We start from the raw sequence: 23,158 nt of genomic DNA on the forward strand, positions 1-23,158 counted from the left end.
AATGAAATCCTTTTTACAAGTTGGGAAAAAAATTGCATGTTGATGTTGCAGATGGTGCAGGGACTATATTTTCATTATCCTCCTGTATGATGTTGCCATCATTTATACCACAACAGCGAAACAAGGAAGTTATCAAGCACAGATACTCCAAAGTCATGCTGTCAACTGGTTGTTGTTTTACAATTGTGGTTTAAACTGGATTTCATGTTGCTGCTCAGGTACAGTGACTAGGCCACTGTGAGCCAAAAGAGAAAACAAAAGGGACGAGCTCTCTCTCTCTCTCACTACGCAAAACATATTTATATGCAAATTAGCTTGTGAAACAAAAATGATTCAAATGCTCGATAGGATAATGTATTTAATCTGTGGGATTTGAGTCGTTGATGAGGGAGAGGACAGGGGATATTTCTGAAGAAGCACAGGGATGTGGGGGGGAGTAGGATCGGAAAAGTGTCTCATCCCTGTCTCAGTCAATTGGTGAATTGCATGTAGCAGTCAGACTTTGTGAATTTATGTGAGATACGGATTTTTATGAAGTGCAAGTACTGAAGGCAAGGGAAGAAAACAGGCTGAGATCTAAAGATGAGAGCACTGTCACTGGAGACTGCTCTTCAAGGTCTGTAAATAGATGGCAATATATATATAAATACATATATATAGTATGATATGTATTGGATCCTGAAAATCATAAAGTGTACATTTGGAAGCAGAAAGTCTGTGGAATTTTACAGGATGTTCTCTCCAAACCAAACACTGTGATTGGCATTTAGTTGGTCCTGTTTCTGTTTCCAAGTGTGGTGACGGCACCTGCCTATTCCTTCTGTTTGTCTGCTAGTGTCTTGTCCGGTTTTCTCTCCGTCTGCTTCATCTGTATCTGTCTCTCTGTTTTCTTGGTGTTTGTTGCTCTGCATCCTTGGCAGCATCTTAGGATTTCTCCACAGCCTGTTCACTCTCAGTCTGCTCTAATGTTTCTTTTAGAAAAAAAACTTCCTCGAGCTCAGTTTGTGAATCAGAAAATGTAGAAATTAAATTACAAAACTGCCCTTCGCAAAGGGTTCGATAAGGCATTATAGTAGGCTCCTATAACAGTACACTGATCGGTGTACAGTATGTCACTTTAAAAAACAAAGAAACAACGTAATAAATATATGAATTATTTATAAATATGTCGATTAGCAGCATTTTACTTTACACCACAATTCATTTTTAAATGGGCTTTAAGACATAGTAATGTAGCTGTAAGCATATTCTAACTGATTATTAATATATTTTTAACATCTACAACTCCTCATTAGGGCACCATGAGTGTTGTGTGTGACTGTGGTGTAGAAAATAGCAAAACACTCACACACAGATTTATTTATATGTGTGTGTGTGTGTGTGTGTTCCAGCTCTCCAGTAGTAATATCCTCCTAATTCTGTCTATAATGCAGTGATGTCCTATTTTTTTAATGGTTTCAAATGTAACACTCTAGTTTCCCATGCATGTCAGCTTTCTAATGTGTTGTCAAATGAACCTTGTTCCTGAAAAATTCCCATATGTTCGCTACACTCCCAGAGAGATATAAACAATTTACAAGAACACATACCAGCGGATGACACGCAGTGCTACAACTGACAGCTAGCAACCCGGTTTAATGGCCTTCTTACAAGACATCGCGTGATGTCACTGGCAGATTGCAAATGTCAAAGATGGTTCATTTGATCCTTGTCGCTTGGTGCCGAGCAGCAGTGGAAGCAAATACATTAATAGCGCTCATCTCTGCCTTCTGCTTCTCTGTCTCTCTCTCTCTGCCTTTTTTCTAACATCGCTCTTGTCTTTTTTTCCCCCCAATCTCTCACACTCACGCTTCACACACAGGTGGTCTGGTCATGGTATGAGTGAAATCAAAGACAAGCTGGAATGTTAAAAACAGACGCAGGCTGTATGCAGTGTCATGGCAAAGCCTCAGATGTTGCCATGGAGCTACAGTAGTGCACTAATGTGTTCTTCTCTTTTCATTTTTATCTTCTTATATTCTTCTTTTATTTGTGCTTTATTTTCGTCGCAGGCTTTGTGCCGTCTGTCTTTGTGCCGTCTGTCTTTGCTTTTTATTTCTTTATTTGTCTGACAGTACCAAAATTAACAGAAGTTTAAGTAGCACTAAAGTGATACATTAGTGAAAGAAAATGAATAAAAATGCAGTGATTTTGTGGACTTTAAATTAAAGTCCGCAAAATCACTGCTTATGCACCAAATTGCATATATTTTATCAATATTTTTTCCACATATTTATATTGTTAGTATATATTGAATATCTGCTAAACCAAAGTGCTGCTGAATTATTTTTTATTGCTTAAATGTAAGGATACGTCCCTTTTTGGCTTAGTTAGCTTTACTTTTAACTATCCTGCTTTGCTGACCCATCGGAAACCATCCCCCCCCCCCCCACACACACACACACAGACACACACACACACACACACTAGAAGTCTCCAGTGTGTGCTGTTCAAAATCTAAAGTCAACCATGAATACAGAGGCTGACAGGCCAATTATCAGATGTACTCCCCGTTCTGCATCCCCACCTCTGAGGGGAAGCAGATGTGAGAATCCTGTCACTTTTACTCAAGCCAGCACAGTTACATGGCCCAACAACAAAAGGCACAGCCTTCACAATAAATGGAGATGGACAGAGATGTAAACCTTGTCATGCAGTTTCATCTGCTGGATTTCCACATTTCAAGCTTCAGAAGATGCAATAGAGTGTAGTGTCCGTCCGACTTCCATCCCCTCTATAGTTTCATATAAAACTGCATTTTTGACTGCTGATGCTTTGGCATGCACTGGTGCTGGTAGAAACCTCTTGAAAATTTTTGACTACCATCAAACATTTCAACTTCTATTAGAAATAATCACCATTTCAATCCCTGACATAACTGAAAAAGCATTTCTTTGCTTTGCAGGTGAATGTAGCTCCAGCATGTGTTAAAGCCTTGACCAGGATGCTGTACTGTCCATACTGTCGTGGAATGCCTGGGCTCAAACCCTGTCCCAACTACTGTCACAACGTAATGAGAGGCTGTCTAGCAAACCAGGCAGACCTAGATTCTGAATGGAACCTCTTCATTGGTAAGATCTGAATCGAGTGCCCTTGCACCTGTTTTTCGTTTTCTCTTTCTTTGTAGGTTCGTCGACATGTGTTCAAACTTGAGCTTGTACTTCTAAGGCTGCATGTTTCTTTTCTAAGGCAGTGCCTTTGAATTGTCTCGATGGGAATTCAGTAGGATGCACTGTGATAGATTCAGCTTTAAAGGATTTTAAAGAGACAAAACTGAAATCTTATTTGTGAAACCATTTCTTCTTTTTCTGTCTGAAATGTTGTTTGCTATTGCTGGAGCCCTGGCATAGTGCTTAAAGCTCTAGTCCCTGCTGTTTGGGATTGATAAAGGAGAGTAGATCCTAGGCAAACACATTTTCTATAGTGTTTCCAGCTGAGCATGGTGAGTAATATAGCACTTCAGTTTGGCTGTAAGCAGCCGGCTGCTGTAAGCCCTCCTGTTAAATGGATACCAAGAAGGCATATAGAGTGTTCCCTCTGGATCTTTTGTAGGCCAGTGCTTTATTTGTTATGTACCCCAATCCCATCCTCCCACCCACACTAACAGATTTTTTTTTTTTTTAAATGGGGCACCATTTTTTAAGAGACATCCCCAAAGACTGTGTGTCAAGTGAACTGCACATCTAAGCTTTTCGCTGTTTTGTGACAAGCCTGTCATTTGAGAAACCATGAGATGACGAACCGTTTGTTCTCTCCGATGGCACGTCTGAAGTCTCAGATCAACATGGGCCCCCATGCACTGAATGAGATGTCTCACAGCTTTATGACATGTGTTAAAAAGTTAGTGTCTTGTTTGGTTGTGAAGAGGAAAATCTATTGTCGCAAAGGGATGATGTGCTTGACAGTAATGGGAAAAGCTGTTGTTGCAACAGAATGATGAATCTAGTTAGACCCAAACACCCTTGGGGTGTCAGAAAAAGTGTATTTTTTTTATTCTAAATCACTTTTTTTGTGCAGACATGGGTTTTGCTTTGGAAAGCCAGTGTGTTTCATTGTATTATAATTAGAAATGCAGAACCCAGGGGATGTTTATTTTTTGCTACAAAAGATTTGTTTTTGATGTCTGGTGACATTTTGTATTTGTTATCTGTTGCTAAAGTACTGTACTTCAATTTGCTTACCATGCAGCTCACATGAAATATTGATCTGCCTTTCAGAGACTTCTAAATGTATCACAGGTCAGTTCTCACCACTGAAGCATATCTTTACATTATAGAAATTTATGGATTGAACCCCTACACAATCTGTCATTGTCCTCCTTTCAAATCATCAACTATTAAGGGAGGTTAGATTAAAAGCCTTGAAGAACCCCCAGTGGCATTTACCTGTGGACCTTGCTCATGTTTAAATGTCACTATTGATACCATTGATGTTATCAGTAGTTGTATGACCACAGGAGAAGCTCAAGGCTGTTTTATTATTCCACAGCAGGAAAAAGAGGAGGGAAAAAAGCATGTATAAAGTGCTGTTTCTTTATTTTCATTAAAATCAAACCAATAAATCTACATTTTTATTTGCTATACCAAATCTACCAAGAAAAACACTTATTTTATTTCTGGCACGTAAAATAGTTATTAATGTGTTTGCAAGTGTAGTGCTCCTAACACTCCAATACACAGCAAGAAAATAAAAAAAATATATATATATTCACACACAATACTTAATAGTACCAATACGCCTGTAACATCTATTTTTAATGATGGTCATTTTGACATGTCACGACAGAAAAAGGCACAGATGTAGTTAGTAACATTAAGGTGAATTGGTGCCAGAGCCCTTCTGCTGTAAGGCAGGCTTTGTGGCTTAAAATGAAATCATAATGTCATTTCTTACATGCCGTGTATGTCTGATATTCACCATGGAAATGTGATCTGTAATTACATTAAAGAACACAGAAATAATGGACAAAATTTGTGAACATTTTGTTTTTACCTTTGGTTTATTTGCCAGGTAATAACTGGCAGGCCAAGTGTTTTCAGTTTTTTGGGTTTGAATAATTTATCATTTGAAGTTTTTTCTTTTTAATCTTCTTTCCTGAGAAGGATTTTTCTTATACTGAAAATACTTTGGCTTAACCAGACTTCGCTAAATGCCAGTAGATTTGCAACCTTACTGACATTAACATTATTAAACTTAATACACATGTCATTTAGACTAATAGAAATAAAATCCTGTCGCAACAATCAGGTTCTGGCTACGTGTTATATTGCACTTTAGTGTATCTAAACCTTGAAAGGCAGATTTTAATAAGCATGACTCCATCACTGTATGGAAACAGCTTTGCTTTCCTACTTTCTCTTTAAATATTTATGGAAATGTTCTTTGCATGTCTGCTCAGTCACCAAACACAAAACTCACAGTGACTTTGGTCTTTTCTCTCTCGGCACATAAAAGTTGTGTCACATCTGACAATCACAATTTATCTGCCATAAGATATGTTGTGTCTTTTGAATTGTGGAAAATGTAAAACACGGTTTGGTAATTTTATTCTTGTTTGTTTGTCAGATGATGGTTTTGGTGTTGTGGGTTTTTTTGTTGAATAATTAATTAATTCAATATTATATTTAATCTATAAAATAAGCCAATAGGTCAAGCATAACATAGATTAAATATATCAAATCTATGCAATGCTCTTTACACCTTGTTATATATTTTTTAACCTAACCCTATTTAAGTATTAATATTGTAAGTATTAAAAGACAGTATCGCAGTGGTACTATGTAAGAGTAGGTGGTGAAATATTTTTCATTCTATCTAGATTACACACGTTTTTTTTTCCCAGCAGCCATTTTGACATTAAATAGCGGATAAACGCAGCGCATAACCTTCATAATGTCCTTATAACAGTTGGGTTTCACCTACCCTTTCATATCAGAGTAACTGCTGTGAAAATAGCCTATGCCTTCGTTTTGAATAAAAGAAGAGAGATTGCTCTAAATGCTTTACAGAACCATTAAAATGTCTCTTAACACTGACAATACCTCACCATGAGATTAGAAACTAAAATATTGGCAATCAAACAAATTAACACCAACTGCTGATTTTATTGGATACATTAAAAAAAGCAGTTTGTATGTTAAGATGTCAGCATCACATTGTATCTATGCGAGCATTAAAGCAGAAATCTGTGTAGCATTGAAACAGTAACGACCTTGGTGAATACTTTGATGTAGCCTACATATTGCTATGCAGAAGAAGAATGATCACAGCATCGGTTTCATACATATAAAGTTACAGTCACAGTACAGTAGTTTACACTTTGTAAAGGTTACTGTAATGACATTGTCACTTGCAGGCTGAAAAAAAAAAAGACAGGCAGTTCATGAACAATGAGGATAAACCTGAGGAAGAAAGTGATTTACCTGCTTGTAGCTGCCCGTGCTGAGTGATTTTTGTGTGTGTCTACACGTGTGTGTCTGCGTGTGTGTTCAGGGAAAGAATTCAGGGTTTGGCCGTTGGATGATCCTAGACCATCAGTCACCTGCCATTGTGACAAATTTACCCAGCTCTGCATCATGACAGACACATCATTATCATTTTTCTTGTCAGCACCTTGTTAAAATACCCTCAGAGAGACGGCGAGAGAGAGAAAGAGGAAGGGACACGCATCCTATTATTCAAACTCTACAGTAGCTTTTTAGGCTCAGGCTACATCGTGAACAACGTCATTTTTGACAAGCAAATGTTATCAGTGTAACATAACCGTCTCAGCTACATGTGGCTAAAATTAGAGACAGATAATAATTGACTGTTAACCTCTTTCTCAAATAGGAGATTTAAAAATTGCTTTGCAGCTCTAACTCCAAATGTCAGGCTTGTCACTGGATTTCACATTTCACAGTCTTAACATGAAAAGAGTTTGATGGGTGGCTTCAGTATTTTCAGCTAATTAGCCTAATTCTAGTTTAATGTTCTTGTTCAATGCCCCAGCAACCCTAGCTAATATTACCAGTTACACTCGACATACTTACTGTTTCATTCCTTCATGTTAAAAATGCAACTGAATCTGCAAACCTGGCCATAAAACACTGCTAAACAAACAACGGCTAACCAACTATAAACATCAGGGTCATTTAGAGACACAACTTTCAATCTGCTGCTGCTGCTTATATTAGCTTAGTTAGCTAGCTTTTAAGAGTTGATACAATTTTACAGTTACAGGCTACGTCCACATGTACACGGGTATTTTTGAAAACGCAGCTTTTTCTTTCCGTTTGGGCCTTTCGTCCACATGTAAACGGCATTTTGGATCACTGAAAACTGGGATTTTCCTGCCACAGATTTTCGAAAACTTTGTTTTTGCGTTTACATGTGGATGAGGAAAACTGAGATTTAGTCACGCAACGCCAAAGGTGTGGGGCTTGTTGACGTCGCCCTGTGCACCACGTTATTGTTTACATGAGATGAATTTCTACAATGGCGGATATAGACAAAATATACACTTAGAGTTACATATAGACACACAGTTACTGTCCCTCCATTTAGAAACTGTCATCTTTAACTTTTTCCCTCCTAGGTTCTAGACTTTCTGATCGGCCAACATTAGAGAGTAAAATGGTGAATGCTGTCAGACAAGTTGGCATCTTTTATGAAAACTATGGGTGATGTCAGCAATCAGCTTCCAAACAAAGAACTCAAAAGCAGCTTTTTTGTTTAGGGAATACACATTTTTCAACCTGGTGTGACTGAGACCTTTTGTACCAAGCTATAAACATGACTCTTAATAAGCTTAGCTGGGTATTTTAACATGTAGCCTATTAGGATTCAGTGGCTTTTAGAGCATCTCTAAAGTGGGCACTACAGAAGCTGCATTTCTTTCATATTTCAGCCCTGGATGATGCTGCATGGACCTTTATCCACATTGCTGTTGCTGGTAGCAGCACTTTACTACCACTGAGAGACTCAGGCTCATTTGCAGTCACATCTGCTTGCTTAAATTAAGCTAATAAATAAATATTTTTATTTTTATGGAGGTTTTATATCTGATATTTGTATATTGTAAGCTTATTACTATACAATGCAGGTATGGAAATAATTAACCAAAGAAAGGCTGGGTTTTTCTCTGTCTCTCTGTTTGTTATTGTGAACAGTTTTCAGTTGGCTGCACCCACAAAGTTCAGCAGAGTTCAAATTTGCATATTTTTGCACCCCCCACTAAATAATGAAGAGCTTTACACAAAAACTGTTACAGTGATGATGTGTGCCTGAACAGGGATTAGTAAATATACTTAAAAGCATGTCCAGTGGAATTAATTAACTCTTTTAGCTTTAAATTTGGTGTGATTTGTAAAGACCATTGTAGTTTGCCAACTTCTTCCTCTGTGCTGGGCCCATAAACACATTATTTCTCCTAATTAAGATATAGACTTGTGTTGTCCTCTGGTGAGTCCTTTGACACCACAGCGTAAGTGATCCTCATTGATTTTATTTGCTCATTTCTTTTTAATTGCTAGGATTGGGTCCCCGTGTAACTGTACCTTCCCACAACCCACAGTTCATGAAGCCAATGTTTTCTCCTTCCTCCAAGAAAGACTTTCCGCGATCTCTTTGAGATCATGAAGATGAACAGTGTGTCGGTGCTTTAAATGATATAGCTGTGTAACTGTGCTCAGTTCTGCACAAACCAAAGTTAGTTTTTTCTAGAAGATTTAAGATTCATGCTAGTATGCCATAAGTACTGTACCTCTAAATTAAACCACACACACACACTCACACATACACATACAGACACACGGGCACTCGAACAAGTATCAAGCATTACAGTCTCAGTAACAGACATGACAGGAACAAACAAGGTAGCTGGTGGGGTTTTTTGCCTGTCAAAGAGCTGAAAAGGCTGGATGACTCACTTAGCCGAGTGGAAGTGATCTCCATATCCCCAGCATCATCAAAAAACAATGTCTTTTCTTTGTAATTGCTACTGGCTCTGCAGGATCTGCAGAGTACTGTTTTCCTGCATCTCTGGCACGAATGCTAACACCAATGCCCTTTATATTTACAACCAGCGAGTGGTTTTTGTAATATTCTGAATTAACTAAGCTGTATGATTTATTTAACTGATTTCATCCACACAGGCATATTGAGTGTTGCAAGTTTTTATCCTCCAATTTCACATTTGCTGAAGACATATTGTTACTTACTGTGGAGCATATTGTTTTGCATATTTATTAAGGTTGTGGCCAAATCAGACTCCACAGGAATAATTCATTAAAATAAAGATGGTAAAATAAAGTCAGTTAGCTTAACTTAAAAACACTGAAAGTAAAGAAAAATCCATCCTGGTTCTGTTTAACGACACCTGTCAATCTGCTTATCGACTGATCCGTCCCAGTTGTTCCACTGAAATTTTAATCAGAGTAGCCATTTCCCAAAGATGACGCCTACCACTTTTGGGGCACTGCAGATTTGCAGTATCATATTCAATTCCTTCACTTAACAGCAACATGCTTGGAGCTTGAGTTTAATTTGTTATGCAGAGGCCATTCTTATGTTCCCAAAGTGCTGTGTTCACCAGTGTGAAAATTTCAGCTCTGAAACTTGCTGCACGTGGGTGAGGCGTGCAGTGAGGTTGATGTGTGTAAGCAGATTATGAAACTGGGGAACATAAGCCCTTGGTAATATAGTTACTTTTTGGGTTATCCATCACAGTGAGCATTGCATCTGCTCTTAATGTTTCCTTTACCAGTATACATTTGTTTCCCTGCAAAAAACAGGAAAATTAACAGAGAGGCAGCAGAATTGGGTTTTTATTTTCTTGCAGCTGGAAAAGCAGAAAAATTGCCAATGTAAAAAGACATTAGAGTTGGTGGAAGAAGAGACATGGTATTTGAGGTGTCAGATGAGCTAAAGTAAACCAGAAATAGCTGAAAGCCAAACAAACTGAAAAAGGTCCTATCAAGAATTATTTGTTGGTGTTGCTACTGAGCTACAATCCAGCTGTAAGTGCCTGAGAGACTGGCTGTGCAGGCTGCTAAAAGACAGACAGAAATGTTGGCAGGGTAGTGAATCTTTTGCAATTGATTCACCTCTTACAGCTGCACATTAGAAAAAAATGTTACATGAAAATGATGTGATAGCGTAATCGTTTTGGCTTTGTTTTTGTTTGGTTTAGATGGCACAATTTTAAAGTGGAACGATTTTGCTTTCTTTCGTTTGTTACAATGTTAGATACCTATAGTTTCAAATAAGGTCAGTGTATGTACATCTTATCTCTTTTAGCCAAAAGCTGCTCTAAATGTGTTTTTATTTTTTAACACAGCAACCACCTGCTGCATCCTATGTTTTTCTGCTGCTCTGTTTAGGACTACTTTATAAGTTTTGTTGGTTATGAAGTAAACTTACATTTGCTTTCCATTTTTGGGGGAAAAAGCGCTATTCTACAGTGGGTGCAGTTTCTTTTTGTCAGTCAGTTTTTAGCCTCAGCCTCAAGCCAATGCACTTGTCCATTAAGGCAGGAAATATGGAGTATGGAGTAGGTTTTTCGGTTAGGCTGCGCATGTGCTGTCAGCTTTTCAAGTTCCGGATCAGACTCAGTCTCAAACATAAATGGATGGATTTGAGAAGTGACCATTTTAATCAGGAACTTATATTTTATAGTATTTTTGCAGATTGTTTTCAGAGCCTGCACACAAGCAACAGACGAGGCAGTGCTGCTGTAACGAGGCAAAGCAGCAGGAAATCAGAGAAAAGAGAGAGATGGAGCTACAAAGAGACGGCTTGTTTCAGACTCAGGATGAAGTGAGGTGCTGCATTAAGAGCTAGCATAAGATAAATAAGGATTTTGGAGCTGTGAAACATGCAAAGCTGTTCTGGTAAAGTCCAATGATGATTGAAGCTGGACTTCTTCAAGGCAATCCTATAGGTTCTGTGGAAGTGATAGTAGAAGATTGAGGCTTATCGTCACAAACACGAGTGTTACCATGAATGTCTTTAAAGAAGGATGATGAATATTATATAACATGTGCATGTCAGTTTATCCTGTCATACTTCAAATAAAGCACAAATGTGTCACTTTACTGTGAAACACAACTGCAGAACCCTAATGTGTAATCATTGGCATGTCTGTATGTTCTCATCCTCTCAGCTCTTCAAAGGCAGATCAATGAGCCCTGTGGGCAAAGATTATTCCATGGCTTTTTCCCAGTTAGTCTTGTAAGGCCCTCATATGTCATCTGCCTCGTGTTTATTTTATGCTAAAATTTAGCATTGCACCTCTACAACACGGCGGAACTGAGAGTTTAAACAGGAAGATCAAAAATTCTGTACATATGTTTGTATTTTCACAGGCACTCCCACATCATGAATGCTTAGCAGGTGCTGACTAGCAATTATGTGCTGTGATCGAACAAGAAATGAAAGGAGACAGCAGGTGCACTGTTGTATTTAGGTGAGCCATTCCGCCACTGAACAAAGCCAGCATGGTTTGTCAAAAAAAGCAAAGCATATAAACAGCGATCCCCGAGTGCAGTGACGCAGTGATTTGCCCCTGACGCTTCTTTCCATATTAAAGTGGCAGCATTGTTGTTTATGATTATGGAACTGTTTACTGGCCATGTTTACTATGTCAACCAAAAGGCTTGTTCAAAGGGAGCGATCTTACTCGGGAATTCTTCATTCATTCATCACGATTACAACCAAAACATGAAGTTGTGAATAAATTTAGGTTAATCATATCCGTTTGCCACCACTTTGTGATATATTTGTCGACTAGAATTTAGAGTAAACAATCTACGTGCTGTTTTTGTGACACCTTTCATGATGAGCTCAGGCACGTGGAGAAAGACAGCTTCGCGACATCAGCTTGTGTTTGTGTGCAGACACTTTCTGCAGTTTGCACCAGCGGATGGTGAAAGTTATTCTTTACATTTTCATCACTGCAACCCTGAATCACTAGGCAGGCATATATTTATGGGTACTGTGTAGCATTGTGTTCATCGTTTTTAGTACAGCTGAATAGTCCCTTCATTAATTCATATTAATTCCTGATGGGCAGTTGCTGCAAAAACAAACTATTAACAAATGATCACTGGAAACATACAGCGCTGTGAGAAAGTGTCTACCACCTTTGAATATCTGTCACACTTAAATGTTTTAAATCATCAAACAGAGTTTTATATTGCACAAAGATAATCTGAGTAAATATAAAATGCAGTTTTTTAAATGATGACTTCACTTATTAAGGACCTACCTACTTGACCCTGTGTGAAAAAGTAATTTGTCCCTAAATTTAATAACTGGTTGTAGCAACCTTGGCAGCAGAAGTTGCCATCAAGCACTTGTGATAGTTGGCAATGAGGCCACTCTTCTTTGGAGAATTTTTTTAATTCAGCCCCGTTGTACGGTTTTTAAGCATGAACGGCTGTTTAAGGTCACACTAAAGCCACGGTTCCCAAACTTTTTTTTGCTAGGCCCCCCTTTGTTTAATATGGAGACCCGGATGGGACATGGGAGATTAAAAAAAATTAAGATGAACTTTTGTAAGATCTTGCAAAGAAAAGTAATTCTGTCGGGGAGACCTACCTTGTCACTTGTGCAGGTGAAGCCAAAGGCTACACCGTCATCATATTTTCTAGTATTTTGCTTGGAAGGAAGTTGGTTTGGAAACATATTTGGCGATGCTTCATCTTCTGCTTTGCATTTGTGTGGGAGCCCTGTCTGGCGGGCCCCCCACTTTGGGAATCTCTGCACTAAAGCATCTAAGTCTCATTTAAGTCCAGACTTTGACTCGGCCTCTCAAACAGCTTTATTTTGTTGTTTTTAGCCACTGAGAGGTGGATTGGTGTGTTTCACATTATTGTCCCATTGCACAGCTCAAATACAGATGAGCTTCAGGGTAGAAACTGATGGTCGGACGTACTGAATGCAGAATTTATGGTCCCATCGATTTCTGGAGTTCGTCCATGTCCTAAATCAGCAAAGCAGTCACACACTATCACACTACCACTGCCATGTTTAACTGTTGGTATGATGTTCTTTTTTTTAAATGCTGTGCAAAGTTTTACACCAGATGTAACGAGACTCAAACCTTCCAAAAACTTTAGCTTTTGTCTCGACAGTCCAAAGAATATTTTGCCACAAGTCTCGTGGTTCAAATATAAGATGATCCTTTGTGTTCGTTTTGGGCAACAGTGGTTTTCTCTTTGAAACTGGTGGATGCCATTTTTGTCCAGTCTTTTTTTTTATTGTTGAATCATGAACCTTAACTTGGAAAAGTAACACAAGTTCTTTACATTTTGTTCAGGGTTCAAGGTTCTTTATTTGTCACATGCATAGTTATACAAGTGTAACTATGGGGGGGTAGAGGAAGAACATTATATATATATATATAGTATATACATTGGGTGAATGTGCAGTAGTAGCAGCAAGCAGATGAATTCTGTACATTAATACAGGGAGTGCAGAATTATTAGGCAAGTTGTATTTTTGAGGAATAATTTTATTATTGAACAACAACCATGTTCTCAATGAACCCAAAAAACTCATTAATATCAAAGCTGAATGTTTTTGGAAGTAGTTTTTAGTTTGTTTTTAGTTTTAGCTATTTTAGGGGGATATCTGTGTGTGCAGGTGACTATTACTGTGCATAATTATTAGGCAACTTAACAAAAAACAAATATATACCCATTTCAATTATTTATTTTTACCAGTGAACCAATATAACATCTCCACATTCACAAATATACATTTCTGACATTCAAAAACAAAACAAAAACAAATCAGCGACCAATATAGCCACCTTTCTTTGCAAGGACACTCAAAAGCCTGCCATCCATGGATTCTGTCAGTGTTTTGATCTGTTCACCATCAACATTGCGTGCAGCAGCAACCACAGCCTCCCAGACACTGTTCAGAGAGGTGTACTGTTTTCCCTCCTTGTAAATCTCACATTTGATGATGGACCACAGGTTCTCAATGGGGTTCAGATCAGGTGAACAAGGAGGCCATGTCATTAGTTTTTCTTCTTTTATACCCTTTCTTGCCAGCCACGCTGTGGAGTACTTGGACGCGTGTGATGGAGCATTGTCCTGCATGAAAATCATGTTTTTCTTGAAGGATGCAGACTTCTTCCTGTACCACTGCTTGAAGAAGGTGTCTTCCAGAAACTGGCAGTAGGACTGGGAGTTGAGCTTGACTCCATCCTCAACCCGAAAAGGCCCCACAAGCTCATCTTTGATGATACCAGCCCAAACCAGTACTCCACCTCCACCTTGCTGGCGTCTGAGTCGGACTGGAGCTCTCTGCCCTTTACCAATCCAGCCACGGGCCCATCCATCTGGCCCATCAAGACTCACTCTCATTTCATCAGTCCATAAAACCTTAGAAAAACCAGTCTTGAGATATTTCTTGGCCCAGTCTTGACGTTTCAGCTTGTGTGTCTTGTTCAGTGGTGGTCGTCTTTCAGCCTTTCTTACCTTGGCCATGTCTCTGAGTATTGCACACCTTGTGCTTTTGGGCACTCCAGTGATGTTGCAGCTCTGAAATATGGCCAAACTGGTGGCAAGTGGCATCTTGGCAGCTGCACGCTTGACTTTTCTCAGTTCATGGGCAGTTATTTTGCGCCTTGGTTTTTCCACACGCTTCTTGCGACCCTGTTGACTATTTTGAATGAAACGCTTGATTGTTCGATGATCACGCTTCAGAAGCTTTGCAATTTTGAGACTGCTGCATCCCTCTGCAAGATATCTCACTATTTTTGACTTTTCTGAGCCTGTCAAGTCCTTCTTTTGACCCATTTTGCCAAAGGAAAGGACGTTGCCTAATAATTATGCACACCTGATATAGGGTGTTGATGTCATTAGACCACACCCCTTCTCATTACAGAGATGCACATCACCTAATATGCTTAATTGGTAGTAGGCTTTCGAGCCTATACAGCTTGGAGTAAGACAACATGCATGAAGAGGATGATGTGGACAAAATACTCATTTGCCTAATAATTCTGCACTCCCTGTATGAATAGACATCTGACTATTTTACAGGATAGACAATATAAACATATTTAAAATTAAAGTTAAAGTTAAAGGAATTTGGAATGTACATTGTGCCTTGGTTTAGAGTGTCTGGAAGAGAGTCCTGTCTCAGTCAATTATAGATGATGTGAGAGGGCGGGTGTTCAGGGTTCTTCTGTGACCTCCTGGTTGAGTCGTCAGTGTGTTCTTGGAGTAATTGTGGCCGACCATTCATGGAAAGATTCACCACTGCGTTTTCACCATTTGTGGATAATGGCTCTCACCATAGTTCACTCCAAAGCTTAGAAATGGCTTTGTAACCCTTTCCAGCCTGATAGATGTCAATAACTTTGTTTCTTAGCTGTTTCTTTAGATCGTAACATGTTGTGTTGCTTATTGAGGTATTTTATTCAGCCGTTGTGGAAGTAATCAAGCCTGGGTATAAAACTGACCCCAGCTTTCCAAAATATGTAGTTAATCAGTCAATTTATGATTTAACAAGGGCTACAACAATATGTAGACTAAATGTAAAGAATCTCCACTTTACTTGTTTATTATAAACTATTGCAGCACCCTAATCTGTGTTAGTAAACTCATCTTTACTTTACAAAATAAAACCTACATCTCATTCTTAGTTGGGACAGTGATATTGTTTTAATCCCTATAGAGTAGGAGTAGGTCACACATGAATAGAAGGGATGAATGGCCTGAAGGGATCATTTCCGTACATTTGACTTGACACTCCTCCCACCGACTCCAGAGCAGTCATGCACAGCCCAGTGAGCTGTCCCTTTTTTTTTTTCCACTTGGGCCAGTCTGGCTTATGTGGTGTGAAAAAGTCCAATATGTTCCACCAATTAAACCAGAGTGTGATTCAAGGGGTAGTCAATGAATAAGAAGAGAAATCATTATGAACAAGTCCCATTTTAACATAGATTTTTTTTTCAGTAATTTAACTAACCCAGGTGAATCTCATTTGTGCTGCTACCTATAAAGCCTTAAAAATGTCACAGTATCACATGTAAAGAAACAGAGAAAAATCAAAATGTGTGTTTTCCTGAACTCACACATTAAATTGTGAACGCAGTGTAGAAGGGAACAGTGTCGTGTTTCGTCATTTATTAGTTCAGTGTCCTAAAATTATTAATTTGTGGTTTGTTTGTTTGTTTGTTTTAATGAAACCAGAGAACACATACTGTGTATATTATACCAGATCTTAAACTTATTGATGATGTCTGGAAAAAATGCCCTTCTTGTTTAAAATAACAAAAATAAAAAAGATTCAGTTTAATCTACCAGTGAAAAAATAAACTTACGCCCAAATCCATTTTAAAGTTATTAAAAGTTATTAATAATTGTGCTAATTATTACTACAATTCTTTATTTTTTGCTTCTCAACATTCTCAGCTTCTCATCATAGTGGCTGATTTTCACAAATTCATCCACGACCGCTGTGTGTACCGAGGGACTCTGCAGGTAGTTTGCTGGAGTCTTTCCAAATCCCACAGAGTGACAAAAAAGGGAGAGTTTTCTGCTAGAAAATCACCGAGCAAGCTGCCTGAAGCAAAGTTGGCACCATGCAGGAAGCAATAAATAACCATGCCAATACAGCCCACTGTTTCTATCAATGGATAGATGGATGAATAGTAGTACAAATCAATTGTTCATTTGTTAGAAAAATTATATATTTTTTTTATTTACTAAAACTAAGGCCAAATTACAGAAGATCCCTATCAGATAATTGCAGTAGCAAAAAAAACCCCTTTATAAAACAATTTATGAAGAAAAATTTGTTTTTGTCATTGCCAGAAATCTCAGGATATCAAAAAGAGTAAAGGAGAAACAGAAATGACTGCAAATCTCTTTGTGTTTCTACTTTTGAGACCTTTGCATTCAAAGGCATTTTGAAGTTACCCGGGGAGGTGTTCCCTGCCAAAACATTTGGATGTAAATCACATATTTCTACAACTTTGTTTAAACATTTGTTCATAATGTGAATCTGGTGGTCAGTAGACGGGAAAATGTCCCCACGAATGAAATCTGAATAACATAAAAGTCAACATTGTCTTTGTTGTCTCGAAGCCTTGAAATTGCATTTCCAGAAAGAAATCACTTACTGAACCATTTTCAATAAAGTCCGGATCCTGGCCGCATTTAAAGTTAACTTTCAGGACTTTTCTTTTCTTTTCTTTGCTGCACAGTCTTGATGACCCTACCCTGTGTCGCAGTGGTATGTTTGATGGTGTGGTGATACTAATAGTACTTTTCAAATTATAGGAGGTAAACAGCTCAGTGCAAATTCATATCATTCACATAACCATAAACAGTGCTAAAACCAAACAATGCCCTGGATGGATGGATGGATGGATGGATGGATGGATGGATGGATGGATGGATGGATGGATGGATGTCACATTATATTACAATTTTTGTACCAGCTCTACGACCCAGTACCATGGCACTGGATGGATTAGTTGACTATACTAAAGGCCGTTTCTTTACTCTAGGGTGTCTCTTTACAGTCATCTAAATGTGTGATCTAACAGCAGTGATTGTGCTGCCACAATCACACAGCAGCTCTGTTTGGTAAATGAAAGGCATTAAGCAGACTATTGTAGAATAACTTCCAAAGCCTGTGCGCTTCAAAGAAAAGCCAATGACGGCGAGTTATCTTATCAGTGGCTGCACTCATCATCTGGTTTTTAAATACCTAATGTTTTGATTATTTAAGTTGTGCAGCCGTGAATACGTGAAGCCAGTAAGTGTGGCCATCACTATACCCAGTCCTTTTCCCCCCCATTTGCCACAACTTTCACAACTTCATGCTCGTGTATAATCTGCTACAGTATATGATGATGCAGGTTTAGGATGTACCAAGTAGGAGTACCAGTGAAAACAGAACTAGAAATAGACCCCATATTTAGCTTTAAATGTATGCAGATCACCTACAGACTATATTATAATTATATATTATAATAATTTTTTTTCTATTTAAGGTCCTGTTTTAACACAACCAACTCTGGTCACAGAATGACTTCCATTGATTAGATTCACAAAGTATTTGTGCTTAAACTCTGTATAAGTTGGGAAATGCAGAAGAATTGCAAACAGAATAGGTAGCAAGCTTCCCGTTATCCATTTAAACCTGACTAACTGGGTCTAGGACATGAAGCAAGCCAAAACACTTAGACTGCATGGCAGTGAAGGGTAGTGGTGTCAGTGGTATCACTTAGAAACTAAACAAAACAATTAAAACAGTACATGAACTTTAATATCATTCACGGTTTCAAGATATATATTTTCTAAAGTTCTTGTATTTTATATTTTATCAGAAGTCATTTAAGCATGTACAACTAACCCCCTCTTAACAGTTCATATGGTTGACTCATACTCGCAATCCATCAAATATTCATTAAGCTATATGAAAAATAGGCTGTCAGAACTCCACTGAGGATATCATTTAGGTCTTTGAGTCTTTTATGGAATGGGTAACAGAATTGCTGCCAATTTCCCATCTACTCTCACTGAATTCCACCGAGGCATTTTGTTTTTTGTTTTTTTTTTTGCAAAAGCATTAGAGAAGTACTCTGCTAAACATAGGCAGCTGAAGACTTCACAGGACTGAAGCTGGTCCCCTGCAATGACCTCCAGCCAGCTCCTGATGGAAATCTAACCAAGCATCACGCCCAATTTGAGACTACAGAGTAAACAAACAGGAGCGCTTTTCAAAGGCACAGGCACTAACAGAGCGAAGAGGGAGACTATCTGCGTCTGTATTCACTCAGTACGCTTTAAAAGCGAGGGCCTTGCATACAGTAGACAACATAGAACACAGACATATTTGTTCGAATGGTAAATAATTTCGAGTACAAATTATAAACTGAATGCATACACTATATGAACTTATATAGACGCCTCCCCTTTTCCCATCAAAATCAAAGCTCTAGTTTTACCCATGAAAAGTAACATTTAAGTCATTAAGTTTAGCATCCTTAAAAGACTCATAATAAATTCAGATTTAACACTCATACTCAATGAATCCCCCATTGTCTGTCAAAATCTGAACTTTGGCATCTGAGATGCTGCAAATGCCCTTTGAGTGTGCTGCCTGTGAGTCTGATTTCTCTTCTTAAACAAGCAAAATGTCAAAGGAAAAAATAACCAATCTGAAACGTTTATTAACAACTTCATAAGTTAAACTCTTCAAGCTAATGAGGCCCTTTTCAGATAGTTATTGCATCAGCAAACAATTACATAGTAATCAGGGCAGAATACATAGTATATGTAAAGAATATTAACATGCAATGGTTAAAATATAAAATGTAACATAAAAACAGAAATATTAAGTGAAACAATGGAATCACAGATATATTGTGGATTAATGGTTAGCTGTCAGTGATTTTCATCATCAATAGCTCATGTTGTTAAGACTGTTTATGTGCTACATAGACACTCAGCTCTCCCATCTTCAGCACCAGAGATGGGCAGTAACGCGTTACTTGTAACACGTTACTGTAATCCGATTACTTTTTTCAGTAACGAGTAAAGTAAGGGATTACTATTGCAAAAACGGTAATTAGATTACCGTTACTTTCCCGTAGGAACGCTGCGTTACTGCGTTACTAAAACCGTGATTGACAACAGCTGTGTGCAGATCAACAATGGATAATATATCGAGTGCGGAGAGAGTATGAGCGTGCAGCGTTTAAAGCGTGGAAGTACTGACCTTACTTTGAGTTTGATTCCATAAAAAGTGACAAAAACATTAGCGTCCGTTGTGCGTGGGAAGAAAACTTCTTTTTACAGCGAAAAAAACCCCTAAACTTCCAAGCAAGCACCGAGTGCGCAACGACGTAATGGGAAATTCACAGAGAAACTCGCGGATTCTTCAACTGACCGCGGCACACCTGCACCAGGGTAAACCTCCGCCTACCCAGTCCTGCTTTACAGGTGAAAATAGAGCAACAGGACCGCTGAGTCTTTGACTTTATTTATTTTCTGCTGTGTTTTACTTGCATCTATTTGAAAGAGTGAGTGTAAACACAAAAAATATTTTATTTTATGTGCTGGAATGTGCAGAAAATAGGTTTAAATGTTAAACTAATTTATTCAAGTCAGAGAATGTTGCATATAATTAAATTTTTGCTTGATGCATAAAGTTAAAAGATTAAAACTATAAAACAAGTTAAAAAAAGAGACTTTTCCATTTGATTACATTTTGTATGATGGATTATGTAGAAAAAGTAGAATTGGGCTGAAAGATCTATCGCTTTATCACCTTTCAGGTTGTAAATCGTGTTTTTAAAAAGTAACTAAGTAACTAAGTAATTAATTACTTTTGAAAATAAGTAATCAGTAAAGTAACGGGATTACTTTTTGGGGAAGTAATCAGTAATTAGTTACTGATTACTTTTTTCAAGTAACTTGACCAACACTGTTCAGCACTAGTAACCAGAAACATAATGTCATGTTGATAAATGTCTTTGTTAATCTTTCTCTGACTTTATTTTGTAAAGGTATCTGTTTTATTTAAATACTAGAGATTTTACAGTTTAAAAAAAAAACGTGTGGAAAACCTGTCAACAAAGTTAAAGACAGAGATTGGGATCTTGTTTCTTCAGGTCTTTGTCATTCGCAGATAGTCAGATCACTGTGTAGTCCACAGTTTTGTCTGTGCTTGATTGTAGGGATATTGTTTATATGCACGCTTCAACCACCTTGAAGCCGCTTGACTCTGTGTATCACCATGCGTTGCAATTTAGCACAGGTGATTAATTTCTTACTCACCATTGTATCTTACATGAAAAAGTGGAATGGTCCTCCCTAATGAATAAAAGCAGGCAACCTTGCACGAGGTTTATTTACAAGGCCCTACTGCATAGATTGTCAATGTCAGGTCCCAGGACATTTTAGCATTAGCTGTACTTGAAATGAAAATGAATTACTTTATACTACGTACTTTATATTTTCCTGCCTACAAATGGAGACTACAAAAGAACTACAAAGCTACATTCTCCTATTTCATTGGAGCATTTTAAAAGGTCATATATATTTATCTGCAGCTACTCTTGAATATATGTTTCTTAATTTGTGATCACATATAAGGTCATTTCATTATGTGGTTGTATGTCTTTGTACACAGGTCTCTCCTGAAAACAGTTTAAATGAAGGATGTAATAATAACAGTGATGTTACACATTAATGTTACACTTTTTCTTTTGAATAGGCTGTGTTGCAGCATGGTAGCTGCACAGCCCTACTAGACCTGAGAGCTGTTACAGCTTAATTTGTTAATTGTTAATACCAGGTTAGTGATTTAATCTTTGTTTTTAATAGACCCCTCTCGAAAAAGGTTAGTACTCCCTCATCTGTACTCATCTGTCTCCGAAATCACTCCTCTTAGTCAAGCGGGTGAGCTTAATATCCTGCCCTGTCAATTGCCACTGAGAGAAGGGGGATTTTATATTTTTTAAATCTCATGATAGCCACTCGGAAATGCTGGCCTGAAGGCAGGAGCTAAACACATTCCACAATGGCTGGTCAGGACAGTCTTGAATGGTATTGGCTTTCCTCAGTGCCTCTGTGCTGCACTGTAATTGCAAGAGCTGTAGCTGACTTACCCCAACGATCTTATTTGTCAATTTTACAAGACCCCTAAGCTTTTCTTTAGTGAACAAGGTGAAGTTTCCACACAGGCTATAATGCATAATATTAAAACCGAGATTATGCAGTTCAATCTCAGGAAAAGTTCCTTAGAGCAGTCACTGGGGATAAAGAGCTCAGTTTTGACTCTTGGGTAATGGTTTTATATTCTTTCTTTTACCAACAATCAGTGACTATTGATTTGGTTTAACAACAATAACAACTTTCTGACCATTAGAAAGTAATTTCAGTTGCCTAAACATAATCATGCCTGAACCACAGGGGTGTCCGATTAGCACGCACTCAAAAATCATGCTGACAAATGACCCGCTTTGCCATTTAGACATAAGAGCCTCTTGCCCTGATTTTTTTGGAGTGCTCAGTAGTTTGAAACTACTGAGCTGTTTTGAAACTGCATTTGCGAACTTGCACTGCAACAACAAAACATCAGCAGTGATGGGAGAGTGGCAGACAATGTACCGATGCAGTGATGCTTTATTACAGTTTCCTTACTGTTAACAGATTCCACACAAAACCCCAAAAAAACAACATCATACTCAAATGACAAGTATTGTCTCTGCAGACTTCCATTGTCGTTGTGTCACCAACTGATACGTTGCTCAGTTATGATCAACTTGGGCATTGTGTGTAATTTTGAGAGGAGCCCACACACTGCAGCTGGCTACTGTAAACATGTTTGCATCATATCTGTTAGTTGATGTTAAACAATAACACGGCTTTTTCAAAAAGCACAGTTTTTTTAACCTAAAGCTGTGGAGCCATATTCACTAAATAATTTGTTGTCAGCAGAAGCAGTTTTCGATGTTGTTTAAGCATTTTATATTGCATACAGTCATTTAGACCTGATTTAAGTGGCCATGCAAGAGGATGGAAGTTCTGCTTTTTGGCAGCGTCGTTGCAGGCTTCGCCCCCTCAGGCTTCAGACCTAGAGGCTACTTATCACTCCGTGCCAGAACTCTGGTTATAATCACATCTATTTAATGACTTACACATTTGATTCAAACATTACTGAAGACTCAGTGGAGCCAGAACAGTGTTTCTTCTGCCCTTTGGGCTAAATAGGCTTTTCCTGATTTGTTCACATCCCTGCAAATGTCACTGCACAGAGATAGACGTCTCCTTGATATCTCTACCCTTCCATTTAACCAGTGCTATACCCACAGACGAGACTTTTAATTACTTTTTGAGAGACAGGACAGTGTATTATCAAACACATTATTTTCACCTCAGACATCTCCCAGCCCGACTCAATCAATAGTACCATTCTTCTGTATGAACATATTAATATCACAGTCTTATAATGAAAATGAAAAGTGTCAGGTTCGGTGGGTAATCTGTTTTAGGTATCGATTCGTGCCGAGAGTCGTCCAAGGTCACGGCCCCTGCTTTATGTATGTATGTATGTGTATATAGGTGTGTGTGCACATAAAAACACACACACACACACA

General features: G+C 38.2%; 1 protein-coding gene across 2 annotated transcripts in view; it reads left to right on the forward strand.

Annotated features, from left to right (window-relative positions):
• Positions 1–23,158, forward strand: part of gpc6a (glypican 6a) — a 142,668-nt gene that overhangs the window by 79,647 nt on the left and 39,863 nt on the right. For both annotated transcript variants that reach the window (XM_005932697.3, XM_005932698.3), the window contains exon 4: positions 2,945–3,110. In XM_005932697.3, coding sequence (XP_005932759.1) covers positions 2,945–3,110 — 166 coding nt within the window. The remainder of the gene's footprint in view (positions 1–2,944; positions 3,111–23,158) is intronic.

The sequence above is a fragment of the Haplochromis burtoni genome, unplaced genomic scaffold (assembly GCF_018398535.1).
Source record: "Haplochromis burtoni strain Fernald_Lab_line unplaced genomic scaffold, NCSU_Asbu1 Contig_161, whole genome shotgun sequence".
NCBI classification, from domain to species: Eukaryota; Metazoa; Chordata; class Actinopteri; order Cichliformes; family Cichlidae; genus Haplochromis; species Haplochromis burtoni.